General features: G+C 35.7%; 1 protein-coding gene and 1 long non-coding RNA gene across 2 annotated transcripts; both read right to left on the bottom strand.

Annotated features, from left to right (window-relative positions):
* Positions 1 to 5392: 5392 nt before the first annotated feature.
* Positions 5393 to 9668, bottom strand: LOC107613253 (uncharacterized). Its single transcript, XM_016315163.3, has 8 exons — positions 9582 to 9668; positions 8930 to 9409; positions 8247 to 8488; positions 7939 to 8151; positions 7149 to 7241; positions 6909 to 7010; positions 6455 to 6805; positions 5393 to 5596 (listed from the first exon to the last, which is right to left on the bottom strand). Exons 2-8 carry the CDS (start codon positions 9405 to 9407, stop codon positions 5516 to 5518), a joined length of 1560 nt encoding a protein of 519 aa, XP_016170649.1. The 5' UTR covers positions 9408 to 9409; positions 9582 to 9668; the 3' UTR covers positions 5393 to 5515.
* A 2665-nt stretch (positions 9669 to 12333) lies between these two features.
* Positions 12334 to 13292, bottom strand: LOC148549791 (uncharacterized). Its single transcript, XR_015896103.1, has 3 exons — positions 13234 to 13292; positions 12506 to 12535; positions 12334 to 12395 (listed from the first exon to the last, which is right to left on the bottom strand). It is a non-coding gene; the product is annotated as an uncharacterized LOC148549791 (long non-coding RNA).
* Positions 13293 to 23457: the final 10165 nt, after the last annotated feature.

Genomic DNA, 23457 nt, shown 5'->3' with positions numbered 1-23457 from the left:
AAATCCCCTAAATCAAGCACAAGATAAACCCTAAATATGGGGTTTATCAATGAAGAAGGGGCAACTCCCACTCTGGCGTGGTCTTCTCCCTCAATTCCTCTCTCCTGAATTCGCTGTCTTCGTTGTCCTTCTTCTTGGTGAACTCAACAGCGGTGGTTTGGCAACGGCGTTAGAAGCTCGGCAATGGCTCTCTCCCGAACTTGCTGTCTTCATCGTCCTTCTTCTTGGTGAACTCAACGGCGGCGGTTTAGCAACAGCGTTCGAAACTCGACAATGGCGCAGCGGCCCCCTTCTCCTTCTCCGATCTGTTCTTCCTCTCTGCCCTTTCTTGCTCATGCTCTCTCGTCTCCCTCACAGTGCTCGAGGTGACTACTCTGCGTCACTGCTTCTTCTTAGGGTTCCACTTCTGCTTCTGTTTCTGATTTTAGTAATCACATTGTTTCAGATTTTGATTTTGTTAATATATTATTTTCAATTCTGATTCTAATTTTGTTAATACATTGTTAGTCACATTATTTCTAATTCTGATTATGTTTCTGATTTTGTTAATTCATTTTTTTCTGCTTCTATTTTTGTTTTTGATGCTTTAAATTCTGCTTATGTTTGTGTTGCTATTTTTGTTTCTAATTCTATTTCTGCTTCTATTTTCAATTCGTGATGCTGCTTCTATTTCTATTTCTATTTTTTCTTTTATGTTTATTATATTGTTTCTGCATCATTGTTGTTTTTGCTGAAGAAGAAGGAAAAGAAGAACAGATGTTGTTGTGAAGAAGAATAGAAATCGAGTATTTTGGAGAGGAAGGAGAATGGTATTTTGGTCCGAAGGATGATTTTAAAATTAAGTTAAACCTGAGGGACGATTTTGTAGGCAAAAAGAGGTTGGGACGAAAAACTATATCTCAGGGACCAAAATCGTACTTAACCCTAAACATAATCATAAGCCAAGTATTTTAAAACAAAATAATAAAACCAACATTGTCCAAAGTAAAACAAACATTGTCCAAAATATATAATTAAATATCTTCAAGTTTATAATCAATCAAACATAAAATATAATCCAAAATATAACTTAGAACATCTTCAATTATCATCTTCATCCTCTTGTAGATCAATAACGTCATAGAAATTTGTAAAAAAATGGCCTTGAGAAAAAAAAAAACGCCTGGCTCACTGGAGAAGCCCGCCCCACCCGGTCCCTCCTTACCAAATCCTACATATTACGTGGTGTGAGTTAGGTGGACTTTTTAAGTTTGGCGGTTTCAAATTTTCAGTCCGCATTTTTTTGCGAATTACGCAGATCGGCCTGATGAATTTTGGTCTGTTTACCACCTCTAGTTCCAAGTCGCTATTGTATTCTTAACTTGGAAGCAATGCAACTAGATTATCCTTTCAACCGTAGTAAAAGAAAAGATTACAAGACAGATGGCAACGTTGAATTTTGGATCGACCATAGATTTAAGAGTAAAAATTCTATTTTTATGGGTCCGAGATAATGATATTTATGTACAATATCGAGGATGTGTCACCTTATACATTTTCATAGATATTTTTTATTTTATATAATTCGATAAATATTAAGTTTATTTAATTTAAATGAAAAATTCGATATTCTATTAAAATAATAGTATATTTTTATAGCCGTAACTCCATTGATTTTCAATGATGCTTTTAATTTGTATACTACTTTAGCGAGCACTTTGGTTATTCAAATCCAAATCCAAATCGATCAAAATTAAACCATTCATTAAATTCAATTCAAATAAAAAAATTGATTAAAATCATAATAATTTAAATCTGACTGAATTTTATTTTTGGACAAACCATATGGATTGGATCAAATTTCGAATCTACTTCTCAAAATCGATCCAATCTAATCCTAACTGCTATAATAATAATATTATTTTATTATTATATTTAAAATTTAAAATATAATATGTCATTTTGTTATAAATTGTTATGCTATTCATGTATTATTATTATTTAGTGAATATTTTATGAATTCAAAATGCGATTTATGTATTTATTTTAACTACTCACTTATAATTTATTTCTATTATTATGTTATTGTTGGTTTTCATGATATTGTTGAGATTTATTATGATATTGTTGGTTATTTAAAATTTGATATTGAGACTTATTATGTATATTTAATTTTTTAATTCAAGAAATCGCAAATTCAATCCAATTCAAACCACTTAAAAATGGATCGGATGGGATAGAATTCTCTAAAATATCAACTCAATCAACTAATAAAATACAGCAAAATTATTGAACACAGAAATTTTAGTACACAATACAAAAATTTTATAATGACCAACAAAATTTTTATATATTAGTTTAAAAAATTCGTTTTCTATCAATATTTGTATGCGTGAATTGTAGGATTACAAGTGTTCATAACACGCAGCGAAAGTAATAAAGTAATCCTATTAATCTATTTTGTGCTTAAAACTTTATTGAAATAAGATGGGTTAGATGTCAATACCTGAGTATCCTAGATGTATCCACACCGAGACCGATCCTTGTTGTCAACTCCTTGACCAATGGATTTAACTGAAAAATTTCTTGCAACTCCTTGCACCAGCAATTCTTCACTAAGAATTGGAATATTTGTGTATGTGGAGGTAAAAGAAAAAAAACTTGTGTTGTCTTTCTTTTATCATATACACATATATATATATAGTATGAGATTGGTGACTGATTTGTGAATCAAATTACAACTTAATTTAAAACAAAACCAGTTAGGATCTTATCCAGGTTTAAAACTCATCATAAAATAAATAATTAATTATTTAATATTCTCAATTATCATATTATTATATTCATGGTGCTAGCAAAAGAATATAATAATATTCCATTTGAATTAATATAATTATTTATTTGATCTAATCAAAATAATAATTAAATAATTATTTTCCAAGGATTAGAACACTCGTTAGTGGGTGACCCCATAGGTTCAATACTAAGCGGGTAGTAAATTAGTCATACTAAATTTACTAATCAAGGTTGGCGTCTAGCAACGCTCCTTGACAACCCGATAGCATGAAGTAATAATATTTTTACTAAGAACCCAAGATGAACAAAAATATAACTCCTTCCATCTTTTCAGCTCTTGGCTAACTTTTAGAGTACGGTTTGATTGTCAAACTTTAACTTGTTACCATTATTATAATGAATTATGAATGACTTAAGAAACTCATTTCTTAATTCATTCAAACTCCTTGGCCAAGGCATTGTTTATTTCATTCATTATAATCGTAGAGCTCAAACTCATTACCATAGTTGATGGATTCCATTTTGACTAATCATTAATTCTACAAGTATTTAAATCATACCCAATGTCTATTCAACTAATATCGTAGGGTGTTAGGTGTCCGGAATCAAAGTATAACAAATACATTGTCAATTACTATGATAGTCGCAGGTCAAAGGCAAATTTTATTATATTCATCATAAGAAATCCTATTGACAAATAGACGATAACTATAACCATTAGGAATTCTTAGAGTGAGTCAGTTCAATGGTTATATCTCTATATATACCATTTATATATATAATTTAATAAATGAGATCTATTAATCTTCATCCAATGAAGACTATATATATATATATATATATATATCCAAATCACTAATGTCCCATTTTTAGTGATTCTACGATTAAGAACAATTTAAATTAAAAGTACTCAAAAAACGTATATCTCATTATTACGATCCCTATCGTAATTATTCGTTTCTAATTTTAATTAAGGACACTATCATAAATTATAAAAATTTATTCTTATAAAAAGGAATAATAATAATAATAATAATAATAATAATAATAATAATAATAATAATAATAATAATAATAATAATAATAATTTATGATAGTATTTTGTTGGACATACACACTTATCTCCAACAATCTCCCATTTGCACTAGAGCCAATGACAGATTGAATCTAGGGCATACATGTATTTCCAACAAAATCTCCCACTTGCACTAGAGCCAATCATTCATATATTTCAATCCCAATTCCCACATGTGCTTATCAAACTCTTTTGATCCAAGTGCCTTAGTGAATGGGTCTGCTGCATTATCCTTTCCAGCAACCTTTTGAATTTCAACGTCTTCACGTTCAACGATTTCTCTTATCAAATGATACCTTCTCAAGATATGCTTAGATTTTTGATGTGATCTTGGCTCTTTTGCTTGTGCAATGACTCCATTATTGTCGCACAGCAATGAAAATGGTTCTTTAATTGAAGGCACCACACCAAGCTCGTTTATGAACTTCTTCATCCACACAGCTTCTTTAATAGCCTCACTTGCTACTATGTACTCAGCTTCAGTCGTTGAATCAGCTACAGTAGTTTGTTTGGAACTTTTCCAACTCACTGCACCACAGTTTAAGGTAAAAACATAACTTGAAGTAGATTTACTATCATCTTTATCTGAGGTAAAAATTGCGTCAATGAACCCTTTTGGTATATGTTCAGAATCTCCATAGATGAGGAATTGGTCTTTGGTTCTTCTTAAATATTTAAGAATGGATTTAACCACCTTCCAATCTTTCTCACCGGGATTTGCCTGATATCGACTAGCTACTCCTAGCGCATATGCGACATCAGGACCTATACATGTCATGGTATACATGATAGCTCCCACTGCACTAGCATATGGTATTCTACTCATGCGTACTCTCTCTTCAGAAGTTTTAGGACAATCCTTTCTGCTGAGAGTAATTCCAGTACTTATTGGTAAATAGTTTTTTTTTTGGAGTTTTTCATGTTACACTACAAAAAAAAGGGGTTAAAACGGCGGTTATTTTGGGGAATTACGGCGGTTTGAACCGCCATTATTACCGAAACTGGCGCCCCGAAAAAACGCCGTTATTCTGGGCGCCATTCTGGTTATTACGGCGGTTTTTAGAAAACCGCCACAATTACCTGAGGATAATACGGCGGTTCTCTGAGGGTTAAAATGGCGGTTTTTAACCGCCATTATTTCCGTATAAAATGGCAGTTTCTGAATTGTTTAAAATGGCGGCTATAACCGCCGTTTTTCCCAGGATGTTGTGGCATCATTTCTGTTTAAAATGGCGGTTTTTAACCGCCGTTTTTACCATTATAACCGCCATTTTTACCAGATTATAATGGCATCTTGTGTTTAAAATGGCAGTTTTGAACCGCCATTTTTACTAGCGTATAATGGCATTGTTTTCATTTAAAATGGGGGTTTCTAACCGCCGTTTGTACCTAATTATGATGACAATTTTATGCTTTTTAAAATAAGATTGAAACTACCAATTTAAAGTGATATTTTCGAAACTCACTTAAAAATCTCGTAATAACCAAAAGGCATAATTATAAATCAAACATCATTAGATGATTTTTAATTCATACATGATCCCAAAGTCATAATCCAAGTCATAATTGAAATGTCATAATCCAAAAACAAAGTATCAAAGTAACATTTTTCAATTACGTCTTAACATATAATTCTTAATATATGTCTTAACATATCAAGTAAGGTCATGCTTCCTTATTGCTTGCTCCAGAAGACCTACTTCCTAACTCTTTTGGTGATGGAATCTCACTCTCCTGATCCAATCCCTACAACAAAAATATAACTATTATGAGCACAAGAAATGCAAGAAAATGGCATATATTGATATATATTTATCATGTCTAATTACATAGCATTGATACAATAATAAAACCAATTTAAAATTATAGAGCCAACTAACCACTTGAAAACATTTAAAATACAAGGCCAGTCCAATCATTCAGAAATTCAGTCTTTAATTGATGCTCTAAATCTCTAATACATAAAGTAAGGTTACATTTGTAAAACAATCCATTATGCTTACTTTTCAATAATATATCACAGATAATCTAGGGAGTAAAAAAAATCATATCAATTTCTCACCACAAATTTGCCAGGTGACATTCAACAAATAAAAACAATACATATGGCAGAGGCAATCTGAAGAATACAATGTACCATAAATTCTTTAGTTCATGGAAACTGGATGGAGAAACCAGTACCAGTTTTTGTGATATTCACAAGGCCAAAGTTCTCCAGGTCAGAATCAGAACCCATGTAATTGTAATCATGCCACGGGAAGAAACCAATACCAGTTTCTGTCAACTATAGTTCCTTAGACAATTTAAGCTAAGTTGTTTTGTGTTATGTTGAGCTTAGAAGGTAAGACTTTAATTTGCACCTTTACCCAAAACAGTGTTGTGTTGTGTTCCACTACTTGAACTATCTTATGTGTGTGGTTGAGGCTATACTATAAATTACACTCTCTCTTCTTTAGTGGTCCACATAACCGTGAGTTTCATAAATAGAAGGAAAGTATATACCTTTTGTTAAACTTGTGTTAATTATTACTATCACTCTAGCATAAGCTAGCACTACTACTAATTATATTAATAATAGGAATCATAGGCAGAATATGAATGTACCTGTGAAACTTGTTGAGTAGGGAACATTCCAGCCAATTGTATTGGAATTTTACCTCCTTCCTTAGAAGTAATATAGGAGACTAGCGCTTGCAATTGCGCTTTAACGGTATCCAACTCTTCTTGCACATTTGGACCACAAGTAGATGATGTGCCAACATCATTTGAAGAACCTAAATTCATTTGACTAATCCTTGTAGTGTTGTTCTTAAAAGCAATTGTTGGAACAGCTCCCATACCTAAACCTCGAACACGACCAGGGTGTTCTTTCCCAAAAACTACTCCAAGAGCATCAAGAGGAGAATTAACAGTTAATTCCATCGGTTGTTGGCTGCTATGTGCTTCGATCTTCTCCTACATATATAAAAAGAAAGAGAAAGAATAAAAAATAGTATTATCTTATAAAAAAGAAAGAAAAAGAAATACAAACAAGTTACTTATTGGACTTTAGTCTTACCGCTATTTCTTTAGCCTTTTCATTAACATAACTTCCATCTATTTTCTTGTGAGTGATGTCCCACATTTGAACCCTATTAACTTCTTTTCCCGTCTCTTCCGTCTAAAATTTAAGAAAAGTAGAAAGACTTGATAAAAAAAAATAGCAGCCTAATAACTTAGATTAGATATGCAGAAAATTAAGAGATGATGCATGCATTATATTTGAGATAGATTAGATATGCATGCATTAATTGATTACCAATTCAGCCCTTCTTCTTGCAATTGATTTAGCACCTGAAGTATGAGGAATTATTTGTTTTTGCCGAATTTCTTGATTCCTCTTACAAAGTTTCTGCAAGTTAAATTTGGACACACATAAGAATAGGATAAAAATGTGCACTAACCACAGCAATATTCCTCTTACTAAATTCTGTAAATTTATAGCAATATTTTCTTCTTTGGTAAATATTCTTTAGACTTGAGTGTCAAAATTTTTTAGGTGGTAATCCAAATAAAGTGTAAAAATAATTATATATATACTCGTATCTACATATTTGAAAATAGTCCCTTCAAAATGCAGCAATCATATTTCTTAATATGTTGTCGAGCTTCTACTTCATTATTTAATTCATTTTCGATTTCATTTTAATACCTTAAGGATACGGTAGGTGTAAACTATTTTACAAAAACATTTGGTGAGTTTTTACTACGTCACTCCCCAATAAGTCTTTGACTTTGATATATACCTACATATTAGAAAACTTTCACATATAGTTTTTTGTTTTATTATATATTTTTTGGATTATCTGTCTAGATTAAGAAATTCAAAAGGAAATTTTGCATTGAGAAAAAAAGAAGAGGTTACTAATAATAATAACATAAAATGAAAAGTTATATATACTTTATTTGGCTTTCATTTCAATTAAAGGTTGAAGTAAAATGAATAAGACTCGCTTCATGACTCGTGTGCTGAAATGCATAATTACTTTGACTAGTTCATGTTCAATTAAATATATTCAACAACATTAACTAGGAGCGTAAGTATTTACCTGAGTTTCAGGCTTCAAACGATATTCTACGAATAAAGCCCATTGATCAGGAGCAATATCTTCTGGTGCATTATTTATGATCTCGGTTTTACTCAACCTCGGATCATAAAAATCATTCCAAAGCTTTATCCTATGTTCCCTCCATTTTTTGCCAAGCGATTGGAGCAAAAATCGTTTGGCCAAGTTATCACTCACTTTGAAGCAAAATCGAGCCTTCAATATTATAACAAAGAATATATATTATAACCAGCAAATATAACTAAATAATGGCAAAGAAATAAGCTTTGGAGTTTGAGTAATCTTCTTACTAGGAAAAAAATATTCCATTGATTTTCAAAAAAGCTTGCTGGAATGTCTGACCACTTGTCAAAACTAATTGGAAATGCAACACAATCAGTGGCCAATTGCCCACAAACTCCTGCAAGGAGTCCAGCTGCTTCTCCTATTGCTGCATAATCTTTATCAAAATTGACAACTATGCGCAAACCTTCTGGCAAATTATGCACATCCTTCACTAATAAATGAAGACGTGTACTGTCTCCGTATTCATCTAAAATATACAAACGAGTATAAATAAAAGAGTATCAGACCAGACCAGAAAAGCTATAACAGTGAATTGTATCAATCACATAAATTATTGTTTTCTTGTCAATTACTCATATATACTTTATGAACTGTATCAGACCAGAAGAGTGCTTTAAGTAAAAATATCTAATGACCCTAAGTATTTGGCTTATTTACCTTAATTACTTTACTTGCAGGATATTTTCCAAACCAGTTAGATTTGAAAATGTTATCAGTGTACATATGTAGGAGAAGGATTATAGGGAAACAAAATAAAAAAAATAAAATACATTATAAAAATAAAGGGAAACTTCATGAAGAAACTTAAGTAACCATGAATAAAATCCAACTCCAATGGCATAGCCATACATCACAATATCAATGAAAATGTAATTTAATTTATAGTTAATAAAACATCTATACATACCTATGGCATCAACAGTCCAATAATGTTTAGATTCACGTCCACGTTTACGTTTAGGTTCGGATGGATGCTCAGATATAGTTGCAGCAACTGATGATGGCTCAGAAGAATTTGAAGCTGCCGACTTGTCCCGAGAAGAACTTGCAGCTGCTGCCAACTTGTCCCGAGAGGAACTTGCAGCTGCTGACTTGTCCCGGGAGGAATTTGAAGCTGCCGACTTGTCCCGGGAGGAACTTGCAGCCACTGCCGACTTGTCCCGAGAGGAACTTGCAGCTGCTGACTTGTCCCGGGAGGAATTTGAAGCTGCCGACTTGTCCCGGGAGGAATTTACAGCTGCTGCGGACTTGTCCCGGGAGGAATTTGCAGCTGCTGCGGACTTGACTTGTGATGTATTTGCAACTCCTGCGGACTTGTCTTGTGAAGAATTTGCAGCTGCGGCTGCTGCTTTAAGTAGATTCTTGTACCTCTTTTGCTTTGGCATATCTGCATAATGTAAAATTTACAAACAAAATTAGTTACAGGTTTTAAATCACAAGATTTTCATTTCTGTCCTTTTTATTTTTTAGATAAAATAATAGTTGGAAATAAAATAATTAATAAGTATAGATAAAATGTGAATTATAACTAAATGAAAACTTAAATATAAATTTCATACCATAAATTAATTTAACCTACTAACTATTCCGACATGTGTTCGTCTTCTCCAATGTCATCATCTAGTAGTTCATCATCTACCTCATCTCTTAACAATGATAGATTATCACCATTTTCAAATAAAGAATCCAAGTTTTGCTCTAACCATGGCTCATTCTCGCATGCTTCATCATCTTCATTTCCCCCCATATCATACGAGTCTCTTGGCTTCAAATGCACGACAACACTCCAATCTTTATTCACTTCATCATTGACAAAATACACCATTCGAGCTTGTGAGGCTTCAATATATGGATCATCCTCCTCTCGGTCACCACTGTGTATTACTCGTGAAAAATTAACAGAAGTAAAACCCCAACTATCCTTTCTACAGCCCCATTCTCTAGTAGTGTCAGCCCATTTACATTTGAATAAAGTAACCTGAAATCGGCCATTGTAGTTTAGTTCTATAATATCTTCTAATTTGCCATAATATGACAAATCAGCATTCCTAACATTAGCATCACTAGCGCTAGCAACACAAGGAGTTGAAGACATTAAGAAAACTCCACTATTCTGGGTCTTTAACCCATTGTCTCGATTAGTAGTTCGAAAGGAGAACCCATTGATACTAAATGTAGAAAACCTCTTGGCATATCGTGATGGACCCCTTGCTAAGTATCTCAAATCCTCATGCACAGTATTCATAACGTCTGGGTTCATAAGCTATTATGATAGAACAACATATTAGTTATTATTTCCACAAATACTGCTCAATATTAGCAAAAAATGATCACTTTTCTATTTACCTGTGTAGGAAACCAAGTAACAAAATCTTTATTGACTCTTTTTTCTATCTCTACATTTGAAGGCCTTCTACCCTTAGATCGTCTTCGTACAAAATCTTTGAAGTCACTGTCAAATATGAAAGTTTAACTCTAACTAAATAACTATTTTCAAGTAAATAAAAAATATGTACGCAAATCCTTAAGTACTTACTCAATGAACGGTTTGACATATGGACAATTTAGAACCACATAGCGATGTGCTTGTTTTTTTTCCATAGGTGACAACTCAAATACTGTGAAAGCTCCCTTAGAGTTACCCATTTGTGGAAAAAGCGAATCAACATGTGTATTGTAATTACCATCCGGACGATCATCAACACGTGGTGGCCTATTAAATCTTGTCTCAATCCCTTCTAAGTATCGAGAGCAAAATGTAAGAGCTTCTTCAGCCACATATCCTTCAGCTATAGAACCTTCTGATTTAGCTTTGTTTCGTACATAGGACTTCAAATGTCCTAAATACCTAGTTTGTATAATTGGCTTTAGTAAGCAAGATATAACTAAGTGACAGGTTAAATGAACAATGATTGAAAAGAGATATTTACCTCTCAATAGGATACATCCACCTATAGTGTACTGGTCCTCCAAGTTTTGCTTCATCAACTAGATGACAGGTTAAATGAACCATGATTGTAAAGAAAGAAGGAGGGAACAACATTTCTAAATGACAAAGGGTAAGTCTTCCAAATTTAATGTAAAGCACAGCCTTTACAAAGCATCTGCACCTTCAGACCGTACATAAGGAGTACTTAAACTATTATGCGGATCAAGGCATTTGAAGGACAAAAAGTTCTTAATTTTTCAAGAAATTTGACAAAAACATCACAATTAAATAGAAATCAATTTTGAACCAAAAAAAAAAAATCCTAAATTGGTCTGTAAACTGATTATTTTAGTCTCAAGTCTTTGTTTATCAGTTGTTAGTACATAAATCTTCAAATTATGAGAAAAATCGATTCATAAACATTGAAAAAAAAAAAAAGAAAGAAAACATAATCCCACTCCAAACCACCAAAATTTAAATTAAGAGTTACCTCACGATTTAAAAGTTTTAGGACTAAGCACTAATCAGGACCAAAGTGACCATTCAACAGAACCATAAAATATTATCATTAACTACACACAAATTCTCTTCAAGTAATTTAATATAATCACCAATAATATTATTCAAGAAGCTTGCGGTAAGCCAATTTGAGGGACCACTTAGGTTTAAATACCAAAGTGTGGGTTATTTCATATCACTTTCTTGGGATTTTTTATGGAAAAAGAGAGGAATCTAAGTTTACAATTTTTTTACAGAATATGCAGAGAAAATAAAGAACAAAATAGCTGCAATCCACAAAAAAGCTATCATTGTAGGTAGTATATAATTAATTAGGTTATAGCTAAATAATTAGACTCTTCATAATTAGTTGTACAATGAAATTGTGTGAGGCAATACAATCATTTATACAATTCTGCATAGTATTAGTTGACAGGTACATGCCGTGCAGCAGTAACCAATCTTTCAAAATGTACACAATGATCTAGGACTAGAACATTAACAAAAAGAAGTGAAAACCAGTAATACCAATTATCAAGTTTTCATTTTCCAGAACCACAGTCCACAAATTATTAGAAGCAATAGCAAAAGGAAAAAAGAGTAAGTCACATAAAAAAATTTTTGGATGACTAGACTAGTAGTTTTTCTTTGTTTTTACTTTACATTTGAATTAATATTAGCCAATTATCTTCTATTTTACACTAAAAGAAGAAACCTTCACACGAGAAACAATAAGAAAGCATTAACAGCATAGAAAACCAGCAATTCAATTATCACATAGCAAATGAATTGTAAAAACAAAGTTGAATATGGAATTAATGGAAATATATTGATGAAAGTAGAATCAGATTGAAAATATTACCCTAAGCGACCAGAATTTAAAAGAGAATAAGTTTCCAGATCTGGGAATCACTGAAGCCCCCCTCCAGTCTTCGAGACTAACGACCTATGAAGAAGAAAACCCACGGAACAGGAAGAAAGAAGATTACAGAGAGATAAAGCTATAATTAGTTTTATAAAATTGAAGATAAATGTGATTAAGAAATTCTTCCATACCCCTTTTAATTCAATTTCAAATGCTTGCACCTGATATCAATACAAAATTAGTCATATAATTAGTCATATCAAAATCCTAGTAAACAACAGAGTCTAGAGTATACATATTGTGAACAGCTCAATCAATCACTATATATATATATATATACACACACACACACAGATGGATCAATTTACACTTGCCACAAATGCCATAAAATTCAAAAAGGATTAAAAAAAATAAAAGATTATGGGGCATAGTGAAATTCATTTCAAATCAACTCAAAGTAAAAAAATGATAATCTCTCTTATCCTAACAGATGCATTTAGATACAGAACAAAAAATGCAGTAGTTACTTAAATACTAAGGAAAAGACAAACAAACAAATAAAATTAGTCATTTTCTAATTCCTTCTCAGAAAAGATAATATGAGCTTAATTACTATGCAGGGACTGTGAATTTTACACTACCATCCGATAACATGTTTGCAATTTTTATACTTCAACCGAAATTGCATGCAAAATTAAATCCAATCCCATTCAAACAGTATATAACTTGAAAATTGAATCAAAAGATTCAGAAGCTGAAAATTAAATAACATGTAACGGCTACATATTCAAACTTCAAGGCATAAATGAACGAGAACAAGGAAGAGATATAATTATTATTAATACCATTATCAAACAGCAGAAACAAAAGAAGAGTATGTGAAGAAATTATACTTTTAAATGTAGTTTACTTTTAATACCTATCAAACGTCAATAGAATGCTTCAACACAAGACCTGATTGCGGAGCTGCAGAGAAACGAAAATCCCCAAAAAAGAGAGGTCAAACAGTGACATGAGCGATCTGACTATCTAGCTTTCACGGCCTCTCTGGTACCATGTTTTCGATTTTCTACAAACAAACAAAAAAGAGAGATCAAACAGTGACAATAATTAATTAATTAATAATTATTAATTGTTGTGAATAAATAACTAGCATGGAAATTGGAAAATCAGGATTTGACGAAACTTCAAATAATTAGGGATTTTAAATTACAATTTTAAATAATTAGGAATTTTAAAAAATGACAATGATTAACCGACACAAGATATCGGTGAAAACGACGACGATTGCAAAAACTGCGCAACACAGTGAAAATTCAAACGAAAAGAAGAAGAAGAAGAAAAGTTGCACTAGTGGATCTGGACTGAGTTAGGTTGCATGGAGGTGAAGGATGAGAGAAATGGAGAAAGGAAACTGGGTGTGCAGTGTAGAGATCTATGACTGACTCATGCCTTGATCGAAGAAACCAAAAATTTCAGTTTCGATTTCGCCTTCTCTAAAGAATTTGAGAGGGAGCTGCAGAGAAACAAATCAATAACTTGAGAGGGAGAGGTACCTAGATCAGAGAAATGGTAACTGGCGGAGAGAGGAGAAGCCAGAGAGGGAAGAACGGCGTTGTCGGAGAGCTTCTTTACACGGAGGAGACGAAGGAGAGAAAAGGGAGATCGAGAGCGCCGTTACTGTGTTTCGTTTAATGAAGCTAGGGTTGCAATGCTTTTGTTTTATATATGTGTGAAAATGGCGGTTCAAAACCGCCATAATCACCTGAACCGCCACCAAAATACAAAGTTAATTATGGCAGCAACTAATAATGCCATAATAACCGGGTATTATGGCGGTTCTTTAAAACCGCCGTAATGTCAATGCCATTTTAAACTCTTTTTTTGTAGTGTTATACCTTTTCAACATGGTATCAATGTACATAAACTGGGAGAGTCCGAGTAACCTTTTAGATCTATCTCTATAGATCTTTATTCCTAGAATATAGGCTGCTTCTCCCAAATCTTTCATGGAAAATTGTTGAGATAGCCAAATTTTGGTATTTTGCAATGATGGTACATCATTTCCTATTAGTAATATGTCATCAACATAAAGTACTAAGAAAATGACTATACTCCCACTAAACTTTTGTATATGCAAGGATCCTTGATGAGCGGATATTTTATACGCTTTTTGGGGTTAATTTCATATAGTTTTTAGTGTGTTTTAGTTAGTTTTTAGTTTATTTTCATTAGTTTCTAGGCAAAATTCATATTTCTGGACTTTACTATGAGTTTGTGTATTTTTCTGTAATTTCAGGTATTTTCTGGCTGAAATTGAGGGAGCTGAGCAAAAATCTGATTCAGGCTGAAAAAGGACTACTGATGCTGTTGGATTCTGACCTCCCTGCACTCAAAGTGGATTTTCTGGAGCTACAGGAGTCCAAATGGCGTGCTTCTAATTGCGTTGGAAAGTAGACATCTAGGGCTTTCCCGCAATATATAATAGTCCATACTTTGCTCAAGGATAGATGACGTAAACTAGCGTTCAACGCCAGTTCCATGTTGCTGTCTGGCGTCCAGCGCCAGAAACAAGTTACAAGTTGGAGTTCAACGCCAGAAACAGGTTACAACCTGGCGTTGAACGCCCAAAACAGCCCAGGCACGTGAGAAGCTTTAGTCTCAGCCCCAGCACACACCAAGTGGGCCCCAGAAGTGGATTTCTGCACTATCTATCATAGTTTACTCATTTTCTGTAAACCTAGGTTACTAGTTTAGTATTTAAACAACTTTTAGAGATTTATTTTGACATCTCATGACATTTTAGATCTGAACTTTGTATCTTTTGACGGCATGAGTCTCTAAACTCCATTGTTGGGGTGAGGAGCTCTGCTGTGTCTCGATGAATTAATGCAAGTATTTCTGTTTCCCATTCAAACATGCGTGTTCCTATCTAAGATATCCATTCGCACTTCAATGTGAATGTGATGAGCGTGACAATCATCATCATTCCCCCACGAATGCGTGCCTGACAACCACTTACGTTCCACCATAGAATGAATGAATATCTCTTAGATCTCTTAATCAGAATCTTCGTGGTATAAGCTAGATTGATGGCAGCATTCAAGAGAATCCAGAAAGTCTAAACCTTGTCTGTGGTATTCCGAGTAGGATTCAGGGATTGAATGACTGTGACGAGCTTCAAACTCACGAGTGCTGGGCGTAGTGACAGACGCAAAAGGATAGTAAATCCTATTCTGGTACAATTGAGAACCTGCAGATGATTAGCCATGCGGTGACAGCGCATCTGGACCCTTTTCACTGGAAGGATGGATGGTAGCCATTGACAACGGTGATCCACCAACACACAGCTTGCCATAGGAGGACGTACGTGCGTGAATCAGAAAATAGAGGAAAGCGGAATTTCAGAAGACAAAGCATCTCCAAAACTCCAACATATTCTCCATCATTGCATACAAGTATAATTTGTGTTTTGCCCTTTTATTCCTTGCAATCAAATTTGATAAGTGAATTATTTTATTGTTTTCCTGACTAAGAGTTACAAGATAACCATAGATTGCTTCAAGCCAACAATCTCCGTGGGATCGACCCTTACTCACGTAAGGTATTACTTGGACGACCCAGTGCACTTGCTGATTAGTGGTACGAGTTGTAAAAAGTGTGATTTACTATTCGTGCACCAAGTTTTTGGCGCCGTTGCCGGGGATTGTTTGAGTTTGCACAACTGACGGTGAATCTTGTTGCTTAGATTAGGAAATTTTTGTCTTTTGGGTCAGAGTCTTTTATTTTCTTTTCAAAAATTTTTCAAAAATAATTTTTCTATTAAATCTCGTGCCAAACTTTAAGTTTGGTGTTTTCTTGTTGGTTTTCCTTTGTTTTTCAAAAATTTTATTTTGGTTTTCTAAAAATTTTAAGTTTGGTGTTCTTTCTTCATGTTCTTGTGTTCTTGTGAGTCTTCAAGGTGTTCTTGAGTTTTCCTTGCGTCTTGATCTTAAAATTTTTAAGTTTGGTGTTCCTTGGTATTTTTCCTCCAGAATTTTCGAAAATAAGGAGCATTAGATCTAAAAATTTTAAATCTTGGGCTATCTTATTGTTTCTCTCTTTCCTCTTTAAATTCAAAAATATCTTTTCTCTCTATTTTTAAAACAAATTTTCGAAAATTATTTTTAAAATTCAGATTTTTTTCAAAATTTAAAATCTTTTTTCAATTCATATCTTTTTCAAAACTTCCTGACCACTTTCTCTCTCCTCATTTTTTTGAAAATCTTCACCTATTTTTATTTATTTTATTTTAATTTATTTTCGAAATAATTAAATAAACAAATAAATAAATAAAAATAAATTTTTTATTTTACATCATCTCCCTTTCTCCATCATGGATCTAAGTCGAAATGAACAGTCCAGGAGGACTCTGGGGTCATATGCTAACCCCTCTACTGCTTCATATGGGAGTAGTATCTGCATACCCTCCATTGGAGTCAGTAGCTTTGAGTTGAATCCTCAGCTCATTATCATGGTGCAGCAAAACTGCCAGTATTCCGGTCTTCCACAGGAAGAACCTACAGAGTTTCTGGCACAGTTTTTACAAATTGCTGACACAGTACATGATAAGGAAGTAGATCAGGATGTCTACAGATTATTACTGTTTCCATTTGCTGTAAAAGACCAAGCCAAGAGGTGGTTAAATAACCAACCTAAGGCTAGCATAAGGACATGGAAACAGCTGACAGAAAAATTTCTGAATCAATACTTTCCTCCAAAACGGATGACACAGCTAAGGCTGGACATCCAAGGCTTTAAACAAGGAGATAATGAATCTCTTTATAATGCTTGGGAGAGATACAGAGAGATGCTACGAAAATGCCCCTCTGAAATGTTTTCAGAGTGGGTTCAGTTAGACATCTTCTATTATGGGCTTACAGAAAGAGCTCAGATCTCTCTAGATTACTCAGCTGGTGGATCTATCCACATGAGAAAGACAATTGAAGAAGCTCAAGAGCTCATTGATACAGTTGCTAGAAATCAGCATCTGTACCTAAGCAGTGACCCTTCCATGAAAGAAGAGGCTAAAACAGTAACTGCTGAACTCAGTCCTGCAGAGCAAGCTGCTGAATTCAATCAGCAATTGGATTTTCTAACAAAGCAGTTAGCTGAACTCAAGGATAAACTAAAAGAGACAAGGATGGCTAATATAAACATGGAAGTACAATTAAAGCAAACAAAGCAGCAGCTGTCAAAATAAATAACAGAAGAATGCCAAGCAGTTTAATTAAGAAGTGGGAAAGCACTAAATACCCCACTTCAAGGCAGCAGGAAGCCAAGAAATGAGCAAACCACCCAAAATCCATCTGAGGACAGTAAGAGCCCAGGGAAAAATAATTCTGGCGCTAAAACGCCAGAAGTGGGGTGGAAGGCTGGCGCTGAACGCCCAGACCATGCTCAGGACTGGCGTTCAACGCCAGAAACAAGCAAGGATCTGGCGTTGAACGCCCAAAAGAAGCACAGTTCTGGCGTTCAAACGCCAGGAACAGATGAGGAGCTGGCGTCTAACGTCACTCCAGCTTCTAACTCTGGCACTCAATTGCCAGTGAGGGATCAGACACACACAAGTGCTGATAACAACCCATCTAAAAAGGCTTCTTCAACCACTTCTGTAAGAAATAAACTTACAGCAACTAAGGTTGAGGAATATAAAGCCAAGATACCTTATCCTTAAAAACTCTGCCAAGAGGAGCAGGATAAGCAATTTGCTCGCTTTGTAGATTATCTCAGGACTCTTGAAATAAAGATTCCATTTGCAGAGGCACTTGAGCAAATACCTTCTTATGCCAAGTTCATGAAAGAGATCTTGAGTCATAAGAAGGATTGGAGAGAAACTGAAAGAGTTCTCCTCACTGAAGAATGCAGTGCAGTCATTCTGAAAAGCTTTCCTGAAAAGCTTAAGAACCCTGGGAGTTTTCTGATACCATGCACATTAGAAGGTAATTGCACCAAGACAGCTTTATGTGATCTTGGGGCAAGCATCAACCTAATACCTGCATCCACTATCAGAAAGCTTGGTTTAACTGAAGAAGTTAAACCAACCCGGATATGTCTCCAACTTGCTGATGGCTCCATTAAATACCCATCAGGCGTGATTGAAGACATGATTGTCAGAGTTGGGCCATTTGCCTTTTCCACTGACTTTGTAGTGCTGGAAATGGAGGAGCACAAGAGTGCCACTCTCATTCTAGGAAGACCCTTCCTAGCAACTGGACGAACTCTCATTGATGTCCAACAGGGGGAAATAACCCTGAGAGTCAATGATGATGAGTTTAAGTTGAATGCTGTCAAAGCCATGCAGCATCCAGACACATCAAAAGACTGCATGAAAGTTGATCTTATTGACTCTTTGGTAGAAGAGATCAACATGGCTGTGAGTCTCGAATCAGAGTTGGAAGACATCTTTAAAGATGTTCAGCCTGATTTGGAGGATTCAGAGGAAATGAAAGAGCCTCTGAAATTTCCTCTGGAAGAGGAAAAACCTCCTAAACCCGAGCTCAAACCATTACCACCATCCCTGAAATATGCATTTCTGGGAGAAGGTGACACTTTTCCAGTGATCATAAGCTCTGCTTTAAATCCACAGGAAGAGGAAGCACTGATTCAAGTGCTAAGGACACACAAAAAAGCTCTTGGGTGGTCCATAGGTGACCTTAAGGGCATAAGCCCAGCTAGATGCATGCACAAAATCTTATTGGAGGATAATGCTAAACCAGTGGTTCAACCACAGAGGCGGCTAAATCCAGCCATGAAGGAAGTGGTGCAGAAAGAGGTCACCAAATTACTAGAGGTTGGGATCATTTATCCTATTTCTGACAGCCCCTGGGTGAGCCCTGTCCAAGTTGTCCCCAAAAAATGAGGCATGACAGTGGTTCATAATGAAAAGAATGAACTGGTTCCTACAAGAACAGTTACAGGGTGGCGCATGTGTATTGACTACAGAAGGCTCAATACAGCCACCAGAAAGGATCATTTTCCTTTACCATTCATAGACCAGATGCTAGAAAAACTGGCAAGTCATGATTATTACTGTTTTTTGGATGGCTACTCAGGCTATAACCAGATTGCAGTAGATCCCCAGGATCAAGAAAAAACAGCATTCACATGTCCATCTAGGGTGTTTGCTTATAGAAGGATGCCGTTTGGGCTGTGTAATGCGCCTGCGACCTTCCAGAGATGCATGCTCTCTATTTTCTTTGATATGGTGGAAAAATTTCTGGAAGTCTTCATGGATGACTTCTCAGTATATGGAGACTCATTCAGCTCCTGTATTGATCACCTGAAACTAGTTCTGAAAAGATGCCAAGAGACCAACCTGGTTTTAAACTGGGAAAAATGTCACTTTATGGTGACTGAAGGGATTGTCCTTGGGCATAAAATTTTAAACAAGGGAATAGAGGTGGATCAAGCAAAAATAGAGGTAATTGAAAAATTACCACCACCTGCCAATGTTAAGGCAATTAGAAGCTTTCTGGGGCATGCAGGATTCTATAGGAGGTTTATAAAGGATTTTTCAAAAATCGCAAAACCTCTGAGCAATCTGCTAGCTGCCGACACGCCATTTGTGTTTGACACAGAGTGTCTGCAGGCGTTTGAAACACTAAAAGCCAAGCTGGTCACAGCACCAGTTATTTCTGCACCAGACTGGACATTACCATTTGAGCTAATGTGTGATGCCAGTGATCACGCCATTGGTGCAGTACTGGGGCAGAGGCATGACAAGCTTCTGCACGTCATTTATTATGCTAGTCGTGTTTTGAATGATGCCCAGAAAAATTACACAACCACAGAAAAAGAATTGCTTGCAGTGGTTTATGCCATTGACAAGTTTAGATCATACTTAGTAGGATCAAAAGTGATTGTGTACACAGATCATGCTGCTCTTAAATATCTACTCACAAAGCAGGATTCAAAACCCAGACTCATAAGATGGGTGTTGCTTCTGCAAGAGTTTGATATAGAAATAAGAGACAGAAAATAGACAGAGAACCAAGTGGCTGACCATCTGTCCCGGATAGAGCCAATAGAAGGGACGTCATTCCCTTCTCTTGAAATCTCTGAGACCTTTCTTGATGAGCATTTATTTGCCATTCAGGAAACACCATGGTTTGCAGACATTGCAAACTACAAAGCTGCAAGGTTCATTCCCAAGGAGTACAGCAGGCAACAAAAGAAAAAATTAATTACTGATGCAAAGTACTACTTGTGGGATGAACCCTATCTCTTTAAGAGATGTGCAGATGGCATAATCCGTAGGTGTGTGCCTAAAGAAGAAGCACAAAGGATCTTATGGCATTACCATGGGTCACAATATGGAGGTCATTTCGAAGGTGAGCGAACAGCCACCAAGGTCCTCCAATGTGGCTTCTACTGGCCTACACTCTACAGAGATTCCCGAGAGTTTGTACGTAACTGTGACAGTTGCCAGAGAGCTGGTAATTTGCCTCACAGTTACGCCATGCCTCAACAAGGAATCTTGGAGATTGAGTTGTTTGATGTATGGGGTATTGATTTCATGGGGCCTTTCCCACCATCATACTCAAACACTTATATTCTGGTGGCAGTTGATTATGTATCAAAATGGGTTGAGGCCATTGCCACACCCACCAATGATACTAAAACAGTGCTGAAATTCCTCCAGAAATATATATTCAGCAGGTTTGGTGTCCCCAGGGTACTAATCAGTGATGGGGCACTCACTTCTGCAACAAACAGCTTTACTCTGCCATGGTCCAGTATGGGATTCGCCACAAGGTGGCGACCCCATATCATCCACAGACAAATGGGCAAGCTGAAGTCTCTAACAGAGAACTAAAAAGAATCCTGGAATGGACTGTAAGTACCTGTAGAAAGGATTGGGCACGAAGCTTGGATGATGCTCTGTGGGCTTACAGAACAGCATTCAAGACTCCTATAGGGACCTCTCCATACCAACTTGTGTATGGTAAGGCATGCCACCTGCCCGTGGAACTGGAACATAAAGCCTACTGGGCAACCAGATTCCTAAATTTTGATGCCAAATTAGCTGGAGAAAAAAGATTGCTCCAGCTAAATGAGCTAGAGGAATTCAGATTCACTGCTTTCGAAAATGCCAAGCTTTATAAAGAAAAATAAAAAAAGTGGCATGACAGAAAGCTGTCATCTAGAATCTTTGAACCAGGATAAAAGGTTCTGCTGTTTAACTCTAGGCTCAGGCTATTCCCCGGAAAATTGAAGTCCCGGTGGAGGGGACCATATGTGATTACAAGTGTATCACCATATGGTTATGTGGAGCTTCAAGATATTGATTCTGATAAGAAGTTCATTGTTAATGGACAGAGAATCAAGCACTATCTTGAAGGCAATGTTGAGCAAGAGTGCTCAAGGCTGAAGCTAGATTAAAAGCTCAGCAAGGTCCAGCTAAAGACAATAAAGAAGCGCTTGCTGGGAGGCAACCCAGCCATGGGGCATCACTTCCTCTAAGCATTTTCCCTATTCTTGATTTTATTTGTTTATATAAAGTTCACTGACACTAAGGTAAAGAGTCAATTGTATAAGTTCACAGGGTCACAGAAGGATTCTGCACACAAAACAGAGAAAAAGAGCTCTCTGGCAAGAAAATGCCAGTAAGAGTCTGTTTTGGGCGTTCAACGCCCAAAAGAAGCATCCACTGGGCGTTGAACGCCAGTAAGGATAGCCATCTGGGCGTTAAATGCCAGAAAGAAGCTCCTTCTGGGCGTTTAACGCCAGATTTACAGCATCCTGGGCGTTCAGAAAAATGCCCAGTGACAAAGGAGTTCCTGGCATTCAACGCCAGAAAGAAGCAACAGCTGGGCGTTGAACGCCCAGGAGAGGCAGCGTTTGGGCGTTGAACGCCCAAAACATGCAGCGTTTGGGCGTTCAAACGCCAGGATGGTAGGGAGGAGGTGAATTCGTTTTTACTTCATATTTTTCATTCTAAATTTAATTTTCATGTTTCAATTCATGATTTCTTGCATAAACATGTTAAGAACCCTAATTTCTAAAATTCCTAATTTCCAAAAACCCTATTTTAAAAAAATATCAAATGTATCTTAATCCATAAGCACAAATCCTTTTTTATCCAAATCAACTCTTTTTCAAAAATTTTCAAAACAAATCTATCTCTTTTCATTCAAAAATCTTTTCAACTAATCAATATCTTTTTCAAATCTCCATACTATCTTTTTCAAAAATCCAAATCTATCTTTTTCAAATATCTTTCATATCTCTTCAATTTTAAATTATATCTTTTCTCATCATACTTAAATTTTTCTTAAAAATCATATCTTCTATCTTATCTTCCTCCCTATTTTCGAAAACCCACCCCCCTCTCCCTTTAAATATGGGTTCGGCCTCCCTCCCCTCCCATCCACCATTGCACCTAGCTCTCCTTCTCTCCCTCTCCTTTCTTTTCTTTTGCTTGAGGACAAGCAAACCTCTAAGTTTGGTGTGCTTATCCGTGATCACTAAGATCATGGCTCCTAAAGGAAAATAACCCACTCCAAGAGGCAAGAAAGAAAGCGTTCCAAAACCACTTTGGAATCAAGGGAAGTTCTTATCTAAAGAACATTCAGACCATTATTACAAAATAATGGGTCTAAGATCAGTGATCCCGGAAGTTAGATTCGATCTGAAAGAAGACGAATATCCGGAGATCCAGGAGCAAATCCGAATCAGGAACTGGGAGATCCTAGCTAATCCTGAAACGAAAGTGGGAAGGAATATGGTCCAGGAATTCTATGCTAATATGTGGCACACAGACAAGCAAAGACTATCTGGATCTGCTATCTATGACTATCGGACCTTGGTCAGAGGAAAGATTGTTCATACCCACCCTGACAAGATCAGGGAGATCTTAAAGCTACCTCAGCTGAAAGATGATCCAGACTCCTTCAATAGGAGAATGATGAGAACAGACAAGGGCCTGGATAAGATTCTAGAGGATATATGTATCCCTGGAGCCAGGTGGACCACCAGCACGAAGGGTGTCCCAAATCAACTCAAAAGAGAAGATCTCAAACCAGTCGCCAGAGGATGGCTGGACTTCATTGGGCATTCTCTGCTGCCCACTAGCAACCATTCTGAAGTCACTATTAGAAGA

Source organism: Arachis ipaensis, chromosome B8, assembly GCF_059453495.1.
Source record: "Arachis ipaensis isolate K30076 ecotype BB chromosome B8, ASM5945349v1, whole genome shotgun sequence".
Classification (NCBI taxonomy): domain Eukaryota; kingdom Viridiplantae; phylum Streptophyta; class Magnoliopsida; order Fabales; family Fabaceae; genus Arachis; species Arachis ipaensis.
The sequence above is the reverse complement of the archived record's forward strand: the minus strand, read 5'-3'. Positions and strand labels throughout refer to the sequence as shown.